The sequence below is a fragment of the Macrobrachium nipponense genome, chromosome 5 (assembly GCF_015104395.2).
Source record: "Macrobrachium nipponense isolate FS-2020 chromosome 5, ASM1510439v2, whole genome shotgun sequence".
NCBI lineage: Eukaryota > Metazoa > Arthropoda > Malacostraca > Decapoda > Palaemonidae > Macrobrachium > Macrobrachium nipponense.
Window position 1 is genome coordinate 127,828,133 of NC_061107.1, and position 23,489 is coordinate 127,851,621.

Below are 23,489 nucleotides of genomic sequence, written 5' to 3' on the forward strand. Positions count from 1 at the left end.
AGAAAAGTTTCAGTTACAAGATATTTTTTAGAGCTTTGTAACTCATCTCAAGATGACTTCAATGTTATGAACTCTTTTTCACCGAGATAAAATTCGTAATGCTCGGAGAAATCAATTCATACTCTAAACATGGAACCTTTGGAGAAGGTAAAGCTCAGAATTATAAATGCTAAATCCATTTTCTGATTTAAAAGAAGGAAAATCGAAAGTGTCAGAAATTTGTAACTCCTTTTGATTTGCTAAATATAAAAAATCGTCAGCAAGTAGAAAGGAGTTTACACGCACACAAACACACATACACACACACACATTTATAAATATATATATATATATATATATATATATATATATATATATATAATATATTTTCTAAATGGTCAAAGGTCACTATACAACCAAACGGCAGCTCGAATCCTGCTGGCCAAGCACTAATCAATTATGATTCCTCTTGGGTGCAAGTCATTCCCGAGGCTGAGTGAACTGGATATTAGACATTTGTGACTTAATATCTTTGAGTATGAAAATATATATATATATATATATATATATATATATATATATATAATTATATATATTATATATATATATATATATGTATGTATGTATGTATGCATGTATGTATGTATGTATGTATGTATGTATATATATGTGTGTGTGTATACGTCTTGCTCTCGTGATTATGCTAATTAACTACAGAGGTAAGGCGCTTACTCTGGACCTCTGTATCATTAAGTCGCTTAATATCCATCTCCGTACCAGTAAGTAAGAGCGAAAAATGAAAATCGGAATTTCCCAATCTTTCCGAACTGGCAGCATGACTGAAAGCGCTCATTTTCTGAAATGATCAGTGATCTTTAACCTCGCCCTCAACAGTCAAGGACCTCTGTAAAAAGAAAGAAAGAAAGAAAGAGATAAATGAAAAACGCAACGTAAATTAGAAGAGCCGAAGGAAATTCTGGCGGTTAATGTCTCCCTTCAGGAGAACAGGGAAAGATTGGAGGTCCCAGAAATTGTATGGGGAAGAGGTCGATGAATTAACTGTAATGTCAAAGGGAGACTTCCATTCGGCGTCTGATTAAAAACCAGTCCCTGGAGAAAAGGTTTTGTCTCATTTTGTTTTCCATTCATGTTGGAAGTAAACTTTCATGTTGCGAATGAAAGTTTTTTGACCTTGAAAAGAAAGGTGAAGAAGCGCCAATGCATTTTGGATGAGGCTGGATCTCACTTAGGCAGCCTTTTATTCATACTAATGGGATCTTAGCCTTTTTTATGAAAGCGCCTCAGCAGCGTGGTTGGTATGGTATTTGCGTTCCACCTCGGTGGTCGCGGGTTCGATTCGCGGCCATTCCATTGAGGAGTGAGAGATGTGTATTTCTGGTGATAGAAGTTCACTTTCGACGTGGTTCGGAAGTCACGTAAAGCCGTTGGTCCCGTTGCTGAACAACCACTGGTTCCATGCAACGTAAAAGCACCATACAAACAAACAAACAAACAATTAGCCTCATGAAGCATTTGCCTTTCCTGTAAAAATCCTGTATCGGTGGAGAAAAGTTAGTTACAACTATAAGATGTTTATTCCGAGTCCTGCAACCCAACTCAAGACTACTTCGGAGGTATGAATTCTTTTTCACTGATATAAAACTCATACTGCTCGTTATATTCAGCTCATCCTCTGAATAAGAATTTTAGGGGAAAATATAGCTAAAATCTTAAAATGGGATATCCATTCACTTCTTCCATCTGACTTTCTACCCTCTCCTAACAATTGATTCAAATGCAACTGCTTTGAGGTTTTCCTCCTGTTACACCTTTCAGACTTTGGCCTAAATCCTATATTCTATCTCATAGACCTGGAGTCATTCATTGAAGAAGAAAGATAAGTAATATTGCTTTAAAATAAAGCAATAGCCTCATGTGACCGGGCAAGAGTGACCTGTATGATAGTGAACTAAGCAGTTCGAAAAAAGACCCACTTCGCGAGGGAAAAGGAATAACAAGAGTTGAGACACGAGCTGTAAAATTTATCATGAAAGGAGATACTTGGTAAGGAAGAACTCAATTTCGTGCGAAAAAAAACTCCCAGTGATTTTATGAAGCAGAAGAGAAATTGTACACAAGGAAAATAAATTTAGAATATCATGAGAGTAACTCCAAGAGGTTTTTTGAAATATAAGAGCTATAGTGTACAAAGAGAATGGAAAGATCGCCAACATCAAAAGATGCCTTGACGAAAAGGTCCCGACCTTGAAAAATATAGAATGAAACTAGTAACTTACTTCTTATGAAAACAAGAAAAAAAGCGCCGAAGTTTCTTTGGCGCAGTCGATTTTACCTCACAGCGGCCCGATCGTGACCCGTCCTATAGCACTGCCAGACCCACGATCATGGTTAACTTTAACCTTAAGTGAAAAAAATACTACTGAGGCTAGATGGCTGCAATTTGGTATGTTTGATGATTGGAGGGTGGATTACCAACATACCAATTTGGACCCCTCTAGCCTCAGTAGTTTTTGAGATCTGAGGCCGGACAGAGACAAAGCCATCTCAAGAGTTTTACAGAAAACTAAAAAGTAAGGAGTAACAATCATTGTGAAACGATGGAATATAAAACCATTTATGTAAAGAAATAAGAAGTGGAAAGGAAGAGGAGGCAATGTCTATTTTTAAGTTAAAAATAGTCTTTAGAGAGAGAGAGAGAGAGAGAGGAGAGAGAGAGAGAGATCCTGTGTGGCGGTTGATGGTTGCTTTCCCCTGGACGAATGAAAGCGCTTGTTTGGTCAAGAGTTATCTCGTCTCTTTTAACACTGAAGAGGTTCGTTTGACGACTGTTGACTTCTAATTTAAGTCGCATAACGACGTCTCACGCGGAGAAACGTCTCAAAAGGGAAGATTCTCTTCTTTTATTCTTTTTTCTCATGCAGTAGATGAAACCTATTCATATGGAACAAGCCCACGGAGCCACTGACTTAAAATTCCAGCTTGCAAATAATATGTTGGTCTCAACCTCCCATCAGACCCCAAACCGCGTCAGTAACTGATCATGATAAAGAGCCAGTGATTTTTTCAGGTGCGAAGGTGCGAGGAGGCCTAGTGTATGTGCACACCATCTATATCTATAATGAAAATGTAAAAATGGATGTATGTATGTGCCACATATACTTTGACATGCATAGAGCAATTTCAACCAAACTTGGTATACATATAACTTAACATCTGGGAAAGAATACTGTGGTTGTAAGACATCACTGGCATCTAAGGAGTGGGGGGTGAGGGGAAAGGGTGGGAAGGGGTAAAAAGTAAAAATAACAGAAAACAACTGATGTTAGAGTCTAATCCATAGTTTTTGAGGTCACTGAGATGAATAGTGACTCTCATGATCAGCCCCAATAGGAAGGAGGGGGAGCCGGTTGGCTGAGAAGGGGTGGGACGGTGGTGACATGTATAGATAACCAAAAACTACTGTAGCTATTAGTGTCTAAGCCATAGTTTTCAAGGTCACTGAGGTGAATAGTGAAACTCCTGATGCTCTTCAAGTCCAAGTAAAGCCCTGATAGGAAGAGGGATGAGGTGCAGTGAAAAATAAAATGTAAATAATTACAGATATTAGAGGTCTCTGCATTGAATAGAGACACTCCCAATGCCCTTCAAGTCCAAGTCCAGCCCTGATAGGAATGGGATGGGGGGAGATGTGGTGAAATATAAAATTTCAAAAATGCTGGGCAATGTAACTGAAGCACATATTTTAACAGGAAAGAGAGAGAGAGAGAGAGTTTGTTGGTTGTCATTCACAGATTTCCCAGGCAGGGCCAGGTTGGTCAGCCAGTTAGTTATAATGGCCATTGCAGCCATGTTAGTATGTAGTATATATCCTTAGTGAAATAGATCAATGAAAAAGTTATTTTTAACATTCCTCAATTCGTGAAAATTCATTATGAAAAGAATTATTGGTTCAGGTTCTTTCATATATAATAACTACCTCAAGACAACTACAGATTGAACGAAACTGAACTTGCTTGTACTCTGTTAGCGAAAGAGTGAAATTATCAAAGTAATGTCTTTTTCAAATGATCTTGGAAACTCGATAGTCACCTGTTATGAATGTTATGAAAACATATGTGACTGAATATTATCTACTCAGCAACTTTAGTTATATCCAATGAATGAGTAAAAATATTCCGTAAAAAAATGTCCCTCAATAGTGCCAACCACTACAAAGACTACCACACGATCCAAATCACCCTGAGTCAAAAGTCTTTTTTTTTATTTTTATATAAAAAAACATGCCCCTCGTAGCTGCACCCAACGACAAATGATAGTTATTACCTTTAACGGGTGTGTTTAGCCATTCACTGGAGCTAGAAAAATACGTTACCGGTCTCGCATCAGTAATTGCCGTGGAATTCGTCGTATATCAGGTTAATTGAGCCTGACTTTTGCTTAAAAAGTTGATGATGTAATTACTTGGCCTTCAGGGTGTCGATGCTCATAGATCGGAATAATTGCCTGGACATTCTTTTATGTGGCATATTGAGTCACTTTTGCTTTTTGCTTAGTAAGTTATGCCTTTTTAACCTTTCTAATTTATTAGCAATTAGAATGTAAGAAAATAGATTATATTTTAATACCAGTTAATTGATAAAACATACTGTTACTGAGATTAGCTTCAATTTAAGAAAATTTTATAAATTTCTTTCATGCTTGTTACATTCTCTTATGCATTTTTAACAAACATACATACACACAGATATATATATATATATATATATATATTATATATATATATATATATATATATATACATATATACACTCATTAAGCTACAAATGTCCTTTAGTATCCAATTCGCTCTACCTCGGAATTAATGTATTTTCATATACGTTAACCGAAGGGAGAATTTTTTAGTTGATAAAAATTTCGTCCTCTCGTGGATTCGAACCAGCGCAAGAGGAGAAATCAGGATTTCAATTACGTCTTTACCGACTCGTATTATCAGCTAAAAAAATTCCCTCCTGGGAATTTTTACATAGGTGAAAATATATTAATTCCGAGGTAGAGCGAATTCGATATTAAAGGACATTTGTAGCTTAATGCGTGTATATGAATCAAGTTGAAGTGATAAAAATTCATATATATATATATATATTATATATATATTATTATATATATATATAGATATATATATAAATATTTGTGTGTGTATGTGTGTGTACAATCCTTTCATCATTTTATTTAATTGGATACGTGCATGCATACACACATTCCTTTCACCAGTTTATCCAATGCCATAATGTTTTAAAACAGAAACTACTTGAACCAGCAGCGTCTTTTCGCTTTCCAGGTGATCCACCAGTTACTCGAGGATCAGAAAGCGAATGTGGTCGTGTGTTTCTGCGAGGGAATGACGGTCCACCACTTACTCTTGGCTGCGCAGAGGCATAATGTCACCTCGCGTTTCCTTTTCATCGGCAGGTTAGTCCACTTCAGTATGATCTGCTAGTCTCTTGTATTGAAATGAGGAGCGTATTGACCGCAGAGTTATTTATCCACCCTTATATTTTGTTATGATCGCTTTACCGTTGACGTATAATATTCTTCTTCTGAGCAATTTGTCCTTCTGGTATAAATGAAGATTACGTAACTGTAATCATGGAATAGCTGTTGAGAACCTTGAACAAATTTCGGTTGCTGAAGTTTCCAAGAGTGCGATATTTTCTGATAAATGTATCAGAAAATATCTGAAACTTGCTGGTATTCTTGTGATAAAACAAAATTAACCCCCCCCCACCCCCCCCTCTCTCTCTCTCTCTCTCTCTCTCTCTCTCTCTCTCGCTCTCTCTCTTCTCTCTCTCATATACTTTATAGATGTGGAAAAACCCATCGTGATATCTTTGGCCTTTGTGCACAAGGTTTATGGTGTAGTATTTGTTTATATTTTGAAAGTAAAATTGACCTCTTCCATAAAAAACACTGCAGCCTTGTCCTCCCAGAATTTTTGTACAGAATGGTGAGGGCTTAAAATGAATGATGACTTTGTATAAAAAAAATTCAAGCATTGTCATTTATTCACTGCTTGAATTTCATTCTTTAAAGTTATTTTGTGTTATTTTGTATAATGTCTGGTTTTCATTTCTCACTTGCTCGTAATTATCTGTAAGGATGTATTTATAATTATGCTTTCAAATGCTTGAGCATTTCTTATGTCTGATTGTCATATACTTCATGTGCTTGCAGTGGACAGTGGAAAATACAAAAGCAAATAAGTCTCCATTTTTCTTCAAATAAATCTCCATTTTTCTCCTTATGGCTGCTTGCCATATACTTCTTGTGCTTGCAGTGGACAGTGGAAAATACAAAAGCAAATAAATCTCCATTTTTTTTTCAAATAAATCTCCATTTTTCTTCTTATGGCTGCTTGTCATATACTTCTTGTGCTTGCAGTGGACAGTGAAAAATACAAAAGGCAATTTTTGGGAAGGTTGAGAATGGCTAAAATGGCGGCCCCCATCTACTCTACTATTACTTCACCTCGCTGCCTTATGCTTCCTCTTCTTCCCGAGCTGGAAACACTTGATTGATCTCTACAGTTTGTGTATATTTATCATTTATCTTCTTTACCACCATAGCGACGGCTGGGCCGACCGATCGGACGTGGTGGCAGGGGTGGAAGAAGCGGCTGTTGGAGGTCTCTCCATCAAGATCCACAGCCCCTACATCAATGAGTTCGACGATTACTACTTCGATCTGCACCCTGACAATAACACGAGGAATCCCTGGTTCGTCGAGTTCTGGCAAATGAGATTCAACTGCTCGTTGCCTGGGATCGAAGAGGTCGCCTCTCTTCCGAGGTGTACAGGTGGGTTGTGTCATCTTTTTTTATTATTGTTTGGAGTAAGAACATAAGATACTTTGGGAATGTATCCTTTATTGGGTCACAAAATGTTTAGAAAATCCTGGATGGAAACCCTGAAGCGAAAATGAAAGACTTTGCTCTCAAAATAGTTGAAACGTGATTTCCAACATCCACTTGACGTTGTGGATTAAAACACATGAAGTCCTATGCATAGGATTTATGTAATCCTTTGCCTTTCTTCTAAGTGCAACATATAATTGACAATGGCATTTCTCAACTGTGGAAAATTGCTTTCGTAATGCAGTCAAGGAAAACCTTACTCGACTTCATTCTTATATTCCTGGTTAGACTGCAATTTTATTTATTTATTTATTTATTTATTTATTTATTTATTTATTTATTTATTTATTTATTTATTTATTCCTTTGCTTAGAGACTGTAATCTAGGTTAGTTGCAAATATCAAAATCTTTTACTTGCGAGTAATTGAGAGAATTAAAAACAATAAGGTAAAGGAACTCGTAGTTCTTGTACGTTGCCTGTAAGTACACTAACGTTACTTTCGTTAAACGTAAGTCCTTGTTTCAGAGTTCATTATATACCGCCACATTTGCCTAAAAACGTGTATACATTGCAATAAATTTCTGCTTTAGGAAACTGAATGATGTTAAAATTCCAGTTTTTTTTAGATGAATTCTGATAAGAAACTGCTCTTCATTTGATATATAGACTACAATTAAATTTGGTATTATTTCGATTGTTTTCAAACTTTCATTTGAATCTTCGTTTGCGTGTTTTTGAAGTTGACTATAATATTCTGGCTTTAAGACAAACAATGACTTGATTATTAAAGAACTGTCTGTTTCCTTCATGATGTGGTATCGTATTCCATTGTTTACCTTCAGTGTACAGTTTAGTTAATGAAAGTCAATGTATTTTTTACTTCTTCTTTCATCTCTTTACTTCTTGTACTTTTTCTTTAATCTAATACGAGCTTTGCAAAGGCAGAAATGTACTAAAGTTATATAATGAGCTTTAGACTCTTCCATAAGAATGTGTACATATTAATCAATACTTATAATACTCATTATCATTATCGCTATTAACCCGAAGTTCGATTCTTTGCTCTGCCAGCGCGGAACTAGAGGAATTTATTTCTGGTGATTGAAATTCATTTCTCGATATAATGTGGTTCGGATCCCACAATAAACTTTAGGTCCCGTTGCTAGGTAACCAAGTGGTTCCTAGCCACGTCAAAATATCTAATCCTCCGGGCCAGCCGTAGGAGAACTGTTCATCAACTCAGTGGTCTGGTAAAACTAAGATATACTTAACTTATCACTATTGACATTCCTCTCGTCTCAGGAAACGAGTCCTTACGGAACGGGTACAAGCAGGAGACGAAGATGGCCTTCGTCATGAAGGCGATTTACACCATGGCTTGGGGTCTACACAACATGCAACAAGATCTTTGCAAAAACACGACCGGCCTTTGTTCCTCTATGCTTCCAATTAATGGGTCTCTGTATAGAGTAAGTGGATAAGGAGGTTTTTTTTAAAGTTAACCATTAAACTGAAAAAAAATGGGAACTGATATGCCAGTATTGTCACCTAACGTTTAATGGAGAAAATAAAAATATAACGTGAATTATCATTTTTTCGATAAATTGTGCTGAATGAATTATTAAATATCACGGAATCTTTACACACACACATACATATTTATATCTGTGTAGAAAATGCATTTCTATATATAGAAATATAGAATCATTACCCAGCAATGTGCAAGTTAACATTTATAAACCCTAAATCATTGATAGCGTAATGGCATCACGTTTTCTCTCCGTTTCAGGACTACTTAATGAACGTCACCTTTTCGTACATGAACGAGACCGTGGCATTTGATTCAAGAGGTGACCCGCCAGGAAGGTAATTTTGAAGATTTTACTTTTTCAGAATAATTATTGTTCTTTAAATTGTTTATATTATATATAAACAGTTTAACGAACAATAATACACACACATATATATATATATTATATATGTATTAATATATAAAAATATCTATATATATATATATATATGTGTGTGTGTGTGTATATATATATATATATATATATATATATATATATATTATATATATATATGTAAATTCCTTTTTATTCGATATGTTGGTTTTTTGCCTTTATAACATGCATATGTTGTTGTATTTTTGCCTTTATAACATGCATATGCATATTCTAATGAATATATATATATATATATATATATATATATAATATATATATATATATATATATATATTTATATATATTTGGGTTGATTACAGTTTAGTTGCCCGGGCTGCGTAACACCATTTTACCCGGTCCGTAATCATATATATATATATATATATATATATATATATATATATATATATATATATATATATATATATATGTATATATATATATATATATATATATATATATATATATATATATATATATATAGCTTTTACTCATTCGAGATGATTATTGGCAAGTTTGGTGATTTGAGAAATTTGTGAAAATTACGTAATTACGGTAATTCTTGTTATCCTTACTTTTGTTTCCATTTTTTTGTGTGCAAAACTGAACGCTATAAATGCACTAGTATTCGCACATTTTTAGTGATAGACAGTCTTTATTCTTTGTGCTTCTTTTCTTTCACATGGAAAGCTGCGTCTCCCATGTTCATCTCGTGTTGTCTTCTCCCAGGTACGACATCATGAACTACCAGCGCCTCGAGAACGGCAGCTTCGACTACGTGCTCGTGGGCACTTGGGACAACGGCTCGCTCGTGGTGCACGAGGAGAGAGTCGTTTTCAATCGGCCCCATAGACTGCCACCCGCATCTGTGTGCTCCGAGCCCTGTAGCTACAATGAATTCAAGGTAAATGCCTTCTGCTATTCACGGCCTCTGTTGCATCAACTGGCTCCGTTGTTGTCATATTGGCCACTTTGTCCTTTCATGTCTGTTTTCTCACAACTGGACTTAGGTCACAGAGGACTTGACGTTGCTACGTAAGCTTTCGAGTTTGTGCCTGAATTTTGATGCATTATGATAGCTTGTGAGCTATGAAATGGATCGTCTGTAAATATATTAATTTGTATATTCAAGTAACATGGGATAGGCTGTTTTCAGTGTTGCATTTTTAGAAAAAATCGTTTCATAAATTCAATTTTCAATTTCGTGATTTGGGTTTTTCCTGTAACTAATTATTATGACATTTGATTTAAGTTTCTGTGTACTATGATCAGCAACCTTCCGCTTTGCTGGCCAACTGATATAGTGATGGGTGTCGTGGTATGCCACTCAGATGTCGCGGGTTCGCGTCTCCTCTAGGGAGATGAAAAATCACTAGCTCTGCAACATGATCAGTTACTGCTGCAAGTGTGGGTCTGCAGTGGGGGGTTGAGACCAACATTCTTTGAAAGCTTGAATTTCAAGTCAATGGCCCCTTTGGTGTGCTTGTGCCATGTGAATAGGTTTCATCTACCGAACTAATATTAATAAACAATTAATTAAAAGATGAAAATTACTTAGTTTATTTTCGTATCATTTTTACAGTCATAACTCTTTGGACTTTTCTCGTATCATTTGTATGAGCAGTCATAAATCTTTTTGGACTTCACTCACAAAAATAACACAAAACTTGCGTTGCATACGAAAAATCATTTTTTCTACACTCGTCGCAGTAGCTTACTGGACTGCGGCCGCTCTTTTCATAAACTCTCGTAAGTACTTGTAAACAAGCACCTCGTCTGAGGGGACTTGGCGTAAGCCTGAATACCCGAGAGCAGAAAATGCACACTTTTGTCCGCCGTTTGAGCTGCCCTCCAAAGACTGGAGAACTCTCTTCAGTTCGTCTTAGGCTCGTGGCTCCAGCTGAAACTAACTGATTATTTTGCTTCAAAGATTCAGGTGATTCTCAGAGAAGTTCCCGAGTAAATTCTTACTATTACTATTATTATTATTATTATTATTATTATTATTATTATTATTATTATTATTATTATTATTATTATTATTCATTAAGGAATGCTTACTAACAAGTCATTTCCTGGAAAAGTGTATTGTAACGACAATGGTGTTATATGACAGGAGAGACACATAAATCTTGAGGCGAATAATAATAATAAGTGCCCACGAATAGCAGAACAACTCCAGCATTGTATCGCAAACCACCATCCGCCCAAATGGATGACCACAAGGAGAACAACCTTAGTACAGAGAGACAAGACCAACGGAAATATAAGAAGTAACTACAGGCCTATTACCTGCCTACTAATAATGTGGAAGATGCTAACAAGTATCATCAATGAAAGGCCATGGAACTCCCTCCAGGGTACAAACACCATCCACTCCAACCCCCCAACAGAAAGGCTGCAGAAGGAAGTGTAGGTGCACAAAAGACTAGCTCCTGATAGACAGAATGATAACGAAGAAAAGTAAAAAGAACCAACCTAAGCAAGAAAGCTTTCGACATGGTACCGCACACGTGGCTAATAAAATGCCTGGAAATATAAAGGGTAGAGGAAACCACCATCAGCTTCCTAAAAAATACAATGCGCAACTGGAATACAATACTTACAAGCTCTTGGATAAGACTATAATAGCAGAGGTTAACATCAAGAGAGGAATCTTTCAAGGCGACTCAGTGTCCCCATTACTCTTAATAATAGCCATGATTCCCATGACAAAATTAGTGCAGAAGATGGATGCTGGGTACCAACTCAAGAAAGGAGGCAACAGAATTAACCATCTGATGTTCATGGACTACATCAAGCTATATGGTAAGAGCATCAAGGAAAAAGATACACTATTCCAGACTGTAAGGATTGTATCTGGAGACATCAGGACCAAGTTTGGAAAAGAAAAATTGCGTCTTGATCAACATACAAAAAGGCAAAGTGGCAAGGACTGAAGGGATAAAGCTACCCGACTGGCATATCATCAAATGCATAGATGAAACAAGATACAAATACCTGGGAATAATAGGAGAGGATATAAAACACCAAGAGATGACGGGTAAGATCATGATAGAATATATGCAGAGACTTAAGCCGATACTCAAGTCAAAACTCAACGCCGGAAATATGATGAAAGTAATAAACACATGGGCACTACCAGTAATCAGATACAGTGAGGGAGTAGTGTAGTGGACGAAGGCTGAACTCCCCAGCATAGACCAGAAAATATTGACAATACACAAAACACTACATCCAAGAGCAAATACAGACAGGCTATATACATAACACGAAAGGAAGAAGGGAAAAGTCTACTTAGCATAGACGAGTGCATCAACATCGAGAGCAGAGCACTGGGGCAATACCTGAAAACCAGTGAAGACGAGTAACGAAGGAGTGCCTGGGAAGGAGGACTGATAAAAGTAGACGAAGATCCAGAAATATACAGACAGGAGAATGAAAAACAGGGCACATTTTGGCATCTTCTTATGATGTTTTTATTTTTCATTTTCTTTTTCTCACCATCTTGTCATCTTTGTTATTTGCTTAAATTTTTTCCTTTCAATGGACTTCCTTCCTTCCCCTAAAGAAAAATGAAGTAAATGAAGGTTGCGTCATTTAACACTTATTTTTTAGATGTGCGTGCCGCGAGACACTTTTCTTGCCATCGTACTCCATAATAGCGTTTAGCCTGACGCTCTTACATACACACACGCCCACACACACACACACACACCACACACATATATATATATATATATATATATATATATATAATATATATATATATATATATATATATATATATATATATATTGTGTGTGTGCGCACGAGCGTGTATATATATATATATAGGTATATTCTTTTTTTCTTCTTTTTTGGCCATCCTGTTTGCGGTGTCTTGAATATCTGTGCTGGGAAGCAAACTTAACCTAGATGAAGAGGAACTGTGACCCTGGAAACCATTTTTTATAGAATATAAAGAAAGTCGAACATACTAATACATTATACAAAATCAAAATATTCATAATAGATTAAGAATGAGCGAGACTTTGACGTGTAATTCCCTGTAGTATGGGAAGAAACAACTGTATAGTTACCGATATCATCGAGTAATGTTGTAATGTTAAAAGTACCCAGAAAATGCTCATGAATGAATCGATGGAGGCAATATGGAGGATGCATGGTACTGGAAACGGTTCAAATATTTACGATCTAAGTGACGTTTTATACACCTGAACTTTGATTTCTTACTGTCTTTATTCAGTTGTACATTCATTTCGTACTGTATTTATTCAGTTTCTTAGACTCTAAGTAACTGAATAAAGACAGTAAGAAATTAATGTTCATGTATATAAAACGTCACTTAAATCGTAAATATTTGAACCATTTCCAGTACCATGCATCCTCCATAATGCCTCCATCGATTCATTCATGATCATTTGCTGGGTACTACTTTCATGATACGTACTACAGGTTTTTTCATTTGCTTTCAACCTTCCCACCTTACTGCTATGACTGTTTTTCATTTTGGCGGCTGGCAGATCTTTCTTTGCGTATATTTAAATACGAATCATCTGTGAATACAGTTCAATTTATGTTTCATCTTCGTTACTCTTATTTCTGATGGTGTGTTAGGAATTCGTCCTTAATTTCTTCATATCTATGTATCCATAATAATTTCTTTATCCCTATCCATAATAATTTCTTTATCCCTATTCTATTAATCATGAACATCTTTGGAACCAATTTCCAAAGATGTTCATGAATAGAAGTGAGCCGAAAATCACGAATTGCTCTTAATTTTCTTTTGTCTTTCGTGTTCCTCAGAGTTTTGTCGAGACGGGAGACGACACCCAGAGGTGCTGTTGGATCTGCATCGAATGTGAGGAGGATGAGTTTCTGCTGAATGAAACGACTTGTCAGCGCTGTCAGCGAGGCTACTGGCCGAACCAGAACAAGACAGGTAAGGGACAAAATGACTGACAGGCGAAAGGGAACCAGATACTCTTTTTCGTAGTCAGCTAGCCCAAGACTAATTTAAAGGAATTAATTTACAAAAACGAGAGTGAAAATAATAGGCCTAGGATCTCATAGGAAGCGGTAGTACCTTGTTTGAATGATGGGAGACCAAAGTCAGATAAAAAGGATGAAGAAGAGCACTGTAAAGCTCTTAGGAATTGACACGAACGGTAAACATTAGCGAAGTTATTCAAAGTGCAGTTACTCAATTTAGTCTCATACTGACGAAGATGAGTACCTTCAGTCTTCATTCTAGGAAGCCTTATGAAATGTCATTAGACAGCACTGCAGAAACTAAGGGTTACTATTTCGTATATTTCTACACTAAAAACAAATAGAAATATGGTAAGAAACAAACCATTGTAATTCGTTTTGCAAAGGCATTTAAGCTTAGCTTTTTGGGGTGTGCAGGGACCATGACTTCTATTTAGTACCAGAGATGATATTTGTCTCCTGGTAACAGAGATGAGTGTTATTCTTATTCACTTCCATAAGAGATCATCTGCAATATGACTGCTTCAGTAATTAATTGTCTTTCTTGATGATGAGAGAGCAGCTCTAAAGGGGCACGAATCAACTTTTGAATGAAGTTATTCTTAAATGAAGTGGGTGTAGTAACATCGACGACTTCTTTTAAGGGACTAGCGCTCTTGTGGTGGAGATTGACGATAGGCCTTGTCAGAATGGATCACACCGGATTCCCAAACTTTAATGATCAATGGAATTTATATATTCCCCCTGACGCTTTGGTGCTTTGTTCCCTGTCTCTCTAGGCATATGACGGTAACTGATAGTCTTCTCTGAAGTATTATAAAAAGGTATACAGTACGTTCGTCACTTCAGAACGTGCGGGCGTCTCTAAACAAAGCACTAGACCGTTCTCCCTCCAGTGGACAAAGGCGCAAAAAGTTACAGGTCAAAAATTCTACTTATTAAAATTAGCTTAGGGAATACACACACAAAGGTGTTTCGGGAACTGACATTATATGACGTCTAGTGGATATGTGTGCTCGTCGAAATCAGCAAGCAAGCAGATATACAGGTGTTGTGTAGGTGAGATACAAATGGTGAATTAGCGCGGTATGAACAAAATGAGATATTGGAATAAGCGAAAGGAGTAATGAAAATTAAAGTGGGAAATGTCGTGGAAGATTTGCCACAACAAACATTTGATGTTAGAAGAACAAGTTGAGACACCAGGAACTAAGCTTTATGGTATTGTGTGTGAATTGAATTGAATATAGAATTTAGGCCAAAGACCAAGCACTGGGACCTATGAGCTTATTCAGCGCTGAAACGGAAATTGACAGCAAAAGGTTTGAAAGGTGTAACAGGAGGAAAACCTCTCAGTTGCATTATAAATCAATTGTAAGAAGTGGGTGGAAAGTAAGATGGAAGAAAGGGAATATAAACTGATGCACAGTAAAATGAACGAAAGTGGTTGCAGCTAGGGGCCGAAAGCACGCTGTAAAGAACTTTAAGTAATGCCTACAGTGCGCCGCATGAGTTGCACTGACGGCACTACCCCCCTACGGGTGGTATGGTGTTTGGTACCAGGTCACGATACATCTAATAAGAACACATGCCCTGTGAATTTTAGAAGACCATATAGTCCACACCGTAAGAGGCCCTTAGCTATATGGAGATTAGTACACGTCTGTGTTTTAGAAAATCTTTTATTCTAAATACCTTAATAATGGCATTTCGTAATGGCATTCAAGATGTTTTCAGCCTTTTAAATGTATTCATTTTATTTTCAGATAACAGTACCTTTGCAATTATCTGGTCTAGTAAAGGGTCGTATATTCGTATATTCGTTATTTAAAACGTCCTTTCATATATCCAAATCTCCCGTAGTTAGCGAATGTATTATAGGCCTTTTGGTATAGCACCTGCCAATCATGTCTGAACGCTCGTTACATCAACATTTTAGGGTGATTACTGTAACTATACTGTAGTCCATCGCAGTTGTTCGTGATGCAAAATACAGATGCACTTAAGCTGAATATTCCAGATCATACATTGTCATCATATATTTTACATTTTAAAATTCCTACCAAGTTATTTATATACATTTTTCAGATAAGCTGTTCTCAAATGCAGTGTTTCAATATTTTAATGCGATATTTTATAAATAACTGCCTACTGAGCAGAGAAGCATCGGAAGCATCAAATGTGGACTATGAACACCGATTATTTTCCTTGCAGGTTGCGAGGCCATCGAAGTCAAGTACATCTTGTGGAATGACGAGGAAAGCATCGCGGCCTTATGCCTGGCTACCCTGGGAATGCTCGCCACACTCTTCGTTATGATTGTGTTCATCAAGCACAATCACACTCCTATTGTCAAGGTATAGCGTCAAGTAGAGAGAGGGTGAGAAAGAATGCAGGTCCCTTCTCTCTTTCTCTTTGAGAGGGAGAAAGAGATAGAGAGAGAATTTCGTATGCCATTTCGCTTCTTGTTTATTTGTTCTTTTGGTTTATTAACTTACTCGTTTCAGTGTTAGAGAGTATATATATATATATATATATATATATATATATATATATATATACATACATACATATATGTATACATGCATATATAAATATACATGAGCTTCATGACGCGCGTTACGCTGCACTGGAACCCAGCTCTGCCCGCCATGTCTTCCCTACCCTCCCAATACACTACGTACCCTGCCCCCACCTCGGGCGGACAATCAGGTTTGCAGGAGGAGGGTGGATGTGTCACGTCTCCCCTACCCTCCCGATCCCCAACCTACCGCACCCCCATCCGGGGCGGACAAACAAGAAAGATTCACTCGGATTTCATTATTCATATATAAACTATTATGTGTGTGTCTATACATTATACACAAGAACAGAACAGGTAACAGTCGTCACATGATAAGATGCTAAGATGAGGATGAAACCTTTAAGTATAAAATGTATAAAACTTCCACAACATCAGCCACTTGATGCACCTGCTGAGAATGCCCATTCACCTGGATCTTGCATACACTTTCTCACTGTATGAATTATGAGGTTCTTTTCTTATCAGAACCTCCTTCCTCCATCTTTACATCCCATTTTAGGCCTTTTTCTTCTCCTCCTCTCTCCCAGCACTTTCGAATTGCCAACTCCTTTTATCAGTTTATCAACCCTTTCTTCCTTCTGCCTGACCGAACCGTCTCAAAACACATCAAAAGAGAAGCATAGGTTGTCTGGCTTCGGAAAGCCGCCGAACTGCTACTAATCTTTGGTTTTATTGTGATTTTCTTACCATTTTTGTTGTCCATTGCCACAACCCAGCCCCGTATACCATCACAAATAAATTTCGGGCGTTGTTTATTATCTAGTATAGCTCTTTTCTTAATCTCTGATTTTCAATTATGTATGAGATGCCTGATTCTCACTGCAAATACAGATATTTGGTTAGGAGTATTAATATGTCACACAGAATCAGTCTTTCATTTGGTATGCCAAAGTGAAAGGTATTTTCGTCCATCAAGACAATATTCTCCTAATTTTGGCTGACAAAGATATTACCTTCGGTATTCGACCACAAACAAGTTATTTATACAATTTTTCCATTTTTTTTATTGTCTATTTTCAGGCTTCCACTCGGGAACTATCCTACATAATCTTCGTTGGAATGATGGTATCTTACTGCGCCACACTCCCTCTTCTGGCGCGGCCTTCGCCTTCCTCTTGCGCTCTTGCGCGCGTGCTGCCGGGCCTCTCCTTCGCCATGATTTACGCAGCCTTGGTCACCAAGACCAATCGCATCGCGCGTATTCTGGCCGGCACGAAGAAGATCATGATGCGAAAGCCTCGCTTCATGTCGGCTACTGCCCAGGTAAAGAAAGTCGCGTTTATTATGCAATAAGCTTCAGATCTTTTAATGTCATTAATTTGCAATTACATTGTAAATAGCTGAGAATAAACATAATGGTTGCAATACTATCAGAAAACAACTGATAATGTTATCTGTTGTCTCTTCAAAATATTTTTTTCGAACTATGGAATAATAGTTTACTCTTGATAACATTCAAACAGGAACGTAATGGTTGTAAGACTATCAGAAAACAACAATTGATAATGGTTTCTGTTATATCTCTTCAAATTAATCTTTTTTTTCGAACCCTGGAATAATGGAGTTTTATCTAAATAATATTCAAGCAGTAAATGATGAAGGATTATCCTGATCAGTTACCTTGTCCCATTAGCTTAATCACATTAGTTTACCGTTCACCCACCATGCCTCCATATAACATACCCTTCATACTCATCCAAGTCATCCCGTGAATATTGAAAGGGATGCCCATCCCCGCAGGTCGTCATCACGTGCATCTTGATCAGCATCGAAGCTGGCATCATCACGACCATGCTCATCCTGGATCGGCCTGACGTGATGCACATCTATCCTAAGATTGACGAGGTCAGTTGAAGGATTGAGGAAAATCCCAGTGTCTTTTTTATGCATAGGCCGATGGTATGGGCAGCATAATACCCTTTTTTTTTCTAGCACTACACTCCGTTTTTTTTTCCATCTCTCCACCCGCCTGTGGACAGGCTTAGGATAGTTACGCTATGTGTAAGTTTTAGGTAAATAAAAGGATATCTGGGTGTACATTTGCAACTGAAAAGTGTTTTATAATTTACTGTATGCGAATTACACCGTTAATATTCGAAATAGGGTATTATTATAATTGTTGAATGTAAGCTGAATGTAACTATCTAATGCCCGGGACGCAGTGTTACCATACGCAAACACCACAGGCGGGTGGACAGATGGAAAAAAAACCGAGTATAGGCTGTATGAAACGAGAATGAAAAAAGGGAAAAGGTAGACATGTCTGTTTGAAAAGATGCGAATTATAGAAATCTCTATGAAAGGGGGTATGGTTCAATAAATTCAAATCCTGGTTTTTTTTTTTATCTTCAGTTTATATTGTAAAAGTACAGTGAGACACCTTTGCAATCTAAATTGAAGATAAAATAAAAAAGAAAGACCTTGAATGTGAAATTTGTCGAACTATACTTCTTTTCATAGTGACTTCGACAATTTCTTTTAAAGAGACAAGTCTGAGTCTGTAAGACAGTGTAGCACAGGTTGTTGGCCATTGCATAATTTTCTATATTTTCCTCTGAATAATAGCTGAAACAGTTTTAGGAGCATCTTACATAGGCATTTCCTCCTCCTGGTACTACTGATACCAATATTATTATTATTATTATTATTATTATTATTATTATTATTATTATTATTATTATTATTATTTAGTATTTATGTTATTTTCGTTACTGCCATTCTTATCGCGAAACGACATTAATAGATTGTTTGTTGGGATACATAAAGTGGTAAGGAAATTGTTAGTCATTATAAAGGACATTGTTAATTAAAGTCATTGGTCGAGACTTAGTTTTTAATGGCCTTTTCCAGTGCTAGAATTTACTGAATTTGGGATTTGTTACATAAACTGAAAATAGAAAGGGCTTACGAAATTAGGGGAAATGTTGGAACATCTGCTGTTGTATCTTTGGCTTTATGTAGTTGTCAGGAAAATAATATTGTGAATTGAAAGTTTATAGGCCGTGTTATATAAACGATTTAGGATAAATTAGTTTTAATTATTAAATTCCCATCGGGAAGCAATACTGTAATATAGGGAAAAGGGAGAAAAGCTAAAATAACTCTCTATTATGGCGTAAGTAAACTGTAGGCCGATTTTTGGTATGAACACAAATGGAAATGTATATTTAGGTCTCCGCATATCAGATATGATTGCAAATCCTTTTTCACCATTAGGATTTTACAAATGCCTCTGAACGTTTTGCTTGTTTTTGAATCCTATCATGGAAAGTAGATTTCCCAGGGTGGACATGCTTATTATTATATTATTATTATTATTATTATTATTATTATTATTATTATTATTATTATTATTATTATTATTATTATTATGCAGTGTATATATGGAAGTCTCACTTGGAGATATTAACAAGTTGATGAACTATTAATTTAATACTCACCGAACCAACAACATTTTGTATCTCAAACTTTAGAAAAATACAGTCGTCAAAATGCACAATAACCTTATATTAACCATATTAATGCATATTAATTATAACATTTGGACGAGTCACATATAAAAATAAACAAACGTGCAAACAAAATACAGTAACTGATAAGCTTCATCCCTTGTCGGGTTCGCTACTTTTTCAGGAGTTTGCATCTGGTAACCTCCCTTCGTCTGTTGCTTTAAAAAAAAAAAGCAACAAAAAGTATATAAAATATAACAAGGAAAAGGGGTTAAAATACATATATCTAATGATATTGAGGATTTTTAAGTCATAGAAATACATTCTGTTTGATGTGGCAACTCAAAAGTTTGCTTTTAGAAGGATTTGGATATGAACACGTTACCTTTATCTAAACAGTGTCAACGGATAGTTGGCTGAAGAGATCTTACCAAATGTTTCTCAGCTGTTTCCCTGTTATTCACTTGTTCCAAAAGAAGTCTGGAATACGAAGGATTTAGTATGATACAATAAAAAAAATCCTACGTCACGACCAGGATGAGCGCACAGCTTTCAACAGCTTTCAGCTCCAGGAGTGGACAGCAGCTGGTAAGAGCTCTTCACACGGCTACCAGTTCCTATTGTTTAGATAGAGGTAACATGTTATAGTTTCTAAATCTTTTTGTCGGTCAGACGCTGTGAGAGAGCTGAGAATATCGTAATCAATTTTGCTCTAGATTTGGGAGTCCCATTTTAAATTTAGGCAGTGCTTCGTTTTCACTAAATATCCTTTAACATTTCTGTGCTTCTTTTCGAGCGTTCATTGTTGTTTGTTTGATTTTACGCTTGGTTTGTTTCTAATGTCACAATTTTTGTACATTACGGCACTGTAGGGTTCTGTGGCTTATTTTAACAGTTTGAGAGTGACTATTGAAATAGTTGTAATTATTATTGCTGTTATTATTATTAAACTCTAAAACTGTATTAAATACCAAATTGTCTGGGGTTCTTCAAGAAACTGAACCGCAGTCGTCGTCCACTATAAATGTCATGTGGATTTTGAAATAAAAAATGTTAAGATTTTTCAAGTAAATGAATGAGAGGCGAAACCCGGACTTATTCTCGTCAGTTCTGCAAATGGAAGTAGTTACGCAGACAATTAATCCTCCCAGAGTTTGGCTTTGTGAAAGACAGTATTTTTTCATGAATGAAATCTTCACAATAGACGTAATTAACTATCAGGTCAATAGACAAAAGGTTTTAGAGTCAAAAAAAGATATTCTCGGTCATTCTTCCTGTTTTTTCTTGCTCTCCACAAAAGACATATTTTCGTTTATGTTTTGGGGCGTAGTACAATAGAATACCTAAGCTTTAGGCAGGCCAGAACAAAGCCAGTCAAGGGCAGAGATAGAGAGGTAGAGAGTAACAATCCACGACGAGAAAGAAAGCCCAATAAAAAGCCTCATAAATCATTAAGGAAAAAGACAGGGCAAGATGAAAATATAATCGCGTCGCTTCTAGTGACTAATTTCTACAGGTTTTCCATTATTGGCATTATTCTAAGTTGATTCGGTTTTTTTTATATATATATATATAATATAATCTGACTTTAATATTCATTAATACAAAATGATAAAGTAGTGCCAGTGTTTCATGATTGGTATGCTATCAGATTTGAATGCACTTCTGTGTTTGATTGCTTCTCCACTAAGTTCAAATTTCCATATTCTTAAAATCACAAAAAAAACTCTCTCAAGATTCGTTTATTTAGGTAAGAAACCCGTCGTGAATCGGTGGTGTTCTTAATTCAACCTCGCGTGACGAAAACGCCTTTTTCTCCACCCACAGGTGCATTTGGTGTGTAACACCTCCCCACGGGGCATCATCGCTCCGATGGGCTGGGACTTCTTCCTGATAGCTATGTGTACGGTGTATGCCATCAAGACGCGCAACCTGCCCGAGAATTTCAACGAGGCCAAATTCATCGGATTTTCGATGTACACGACTTGCGTCATATGGGTAAGATGCGAAATAAATGTTTGCCTTCTGCTTTACGGTGAAGCGCTTTTTCTGAAGGTTCGTTATTGGAATGAATGACATCACTACAGGCATTGGTATAACATGCAGGAGTTGAAAGTGTTTCTAAAGCTTAATTAGAGCTCAATATTGTTTTATTTCAGTTAACTATTAAACATATCAGAAATACGCGTCGATCATTATTCCCGCACACATTTAAAACACAGATTGGATATAATTCAACGACTTGGTGATAGTCAAGCATTTGCCAAAGGTTCATTCTCCTCTCACGGTCGTTGACTTCTTTCGACATGTTTGTGACAAATATGCGATAAATTCCAGAAGTGTTTATGACGTGTTTTATTGTAGTGTGGGCTCACTTTTGTATGAGTACATTACTTGTGTGCCTATCATGTTGGCCCTGTTCATGTTTAATGCCATCCTCCGAAAGATGTCTTTAACTATTAGTCTTTTGTCCCGACAGATGGCGTGGGTGCCTATATACTTTGGCAGTGATCACAAAATCATCTGTATGAGCGTCTGCACTTCCCTCAGCGCGCTGGTCATACTGGTCTTACTCTTCTTCCCGAAGATTTACATAATACTTCTGAGGTATATTTTTTATCTTTGTACTTCATTTTATTCATACTGGTGCTTAATCTTATTCATATTATTAGCGTAAATAAAAGGTTATTTAACAATATCTTATCGCATTATTCAAGCAGTCTAGTATTTTGTGGTTGTAGAATCATAACTTCTGTAATCAGGAATTTAATTAATCTGAGACTTTTGCAGTGAATTTTCCATCTGGCTATAGCTGGCTTGTTCCTTTAGATAAAGTTCGTCCTGTTCAACTTATAGAAAGCCTGTTAAAAGAGCAAATGGGTATGCCCCGTTCTTCCCGGGGTAATATTCTACTCACCATCTCTCCCTTCCACTTTAGCAAGAGTTCTCTCTTCTGAGAACTTGCTCTGTCCTCTCAGTGTGCAAAACTGTAAGATTACTCTTCATATCTCTTTAATGGGTGTATTAATTTTATAGAACCTACATTGAAAGTTAACTGAAATATTTGATCCCTTGCAAACGACACAGGCCGGAGAAGAACGACCGATCGGCCTTCAAAACGACCACTAACGTCCGATGCCACATCGGATCGGCGAGCAAAGCCAGCCTGTCTCGCACCTCGGATCGTTCCCCAAGTGCAGCTATTGAAAGGTCAGCTTTTTTCTCTCTGTTGGTGTCGAAATGGAAGTCATTTTTATCTCAGCCATGCTAAAATCTCAGGTTCACTTTTCTGATGAGTATGCATGTAGTATATATGACGTAATCTTGCTAGGTTTTCGGATTTGCTCCAGAACAACTAATTCAATTTTAACTAAGCGCAGTGCATCCTTGGATATAGCGGATACAAGGAAGTTCAGATGTGAAAACATAGCGGAGTTATTCTTAAGATTGTCCTTACCAACTCTATCTTTACACTGTTTCTTACACATTTCCGTATCAAATGGATTCATAAAAAGACTTTCTATATATTTGTGTTGTTTTTACTAACAGTTTGTGTCTGTCCTTTGACTGCGCTCTGAACATTCCCCAAAAGTATAGGTT

General features: G+C 36.7%; 1 protein-coding gene across 1 annotated transcript in view; it reads left to right on the top strand.

The window, feature by feature from the left end:
* LOC135215628 (uncharacterized) overlaps positions 1-23,489 on the top strand; it is a gene marked incomplete in the record, with an annotated part of 827,040 nt that overhangs the window by 793,193 nt on the left and 10,358 nt on the right. Inside the window, 12 exon segments of the mRNA XM_064250543.1 lie at positions 5,339-5,469; positions 6,624-6,853; positions 8,215-8,381; positions 8,702-8,778; positions 9,588-9,762; positions 13,671-13,806; positions 16,071-16,213; positions 17,461-17,703; positions 18,181-18,285; positions 21,717-21,887; positions 22,369-22,496; positions 22,977-23,099. Coding sequence (XP_064106613.1) covers positions 5,339-5,469; positions 6,624-6,853; positions 8,215-8,381; positions 8,702-8,778; positions 9,588-9,762; positions 13,671-13,806; positions 16,071-16,213; positions 17,461-17,703; positions 18,181-18,285; positions 21,717-21,887; positions 22,369-22,496; positions 22,977-23,099 — 1,829 coding nt within the window.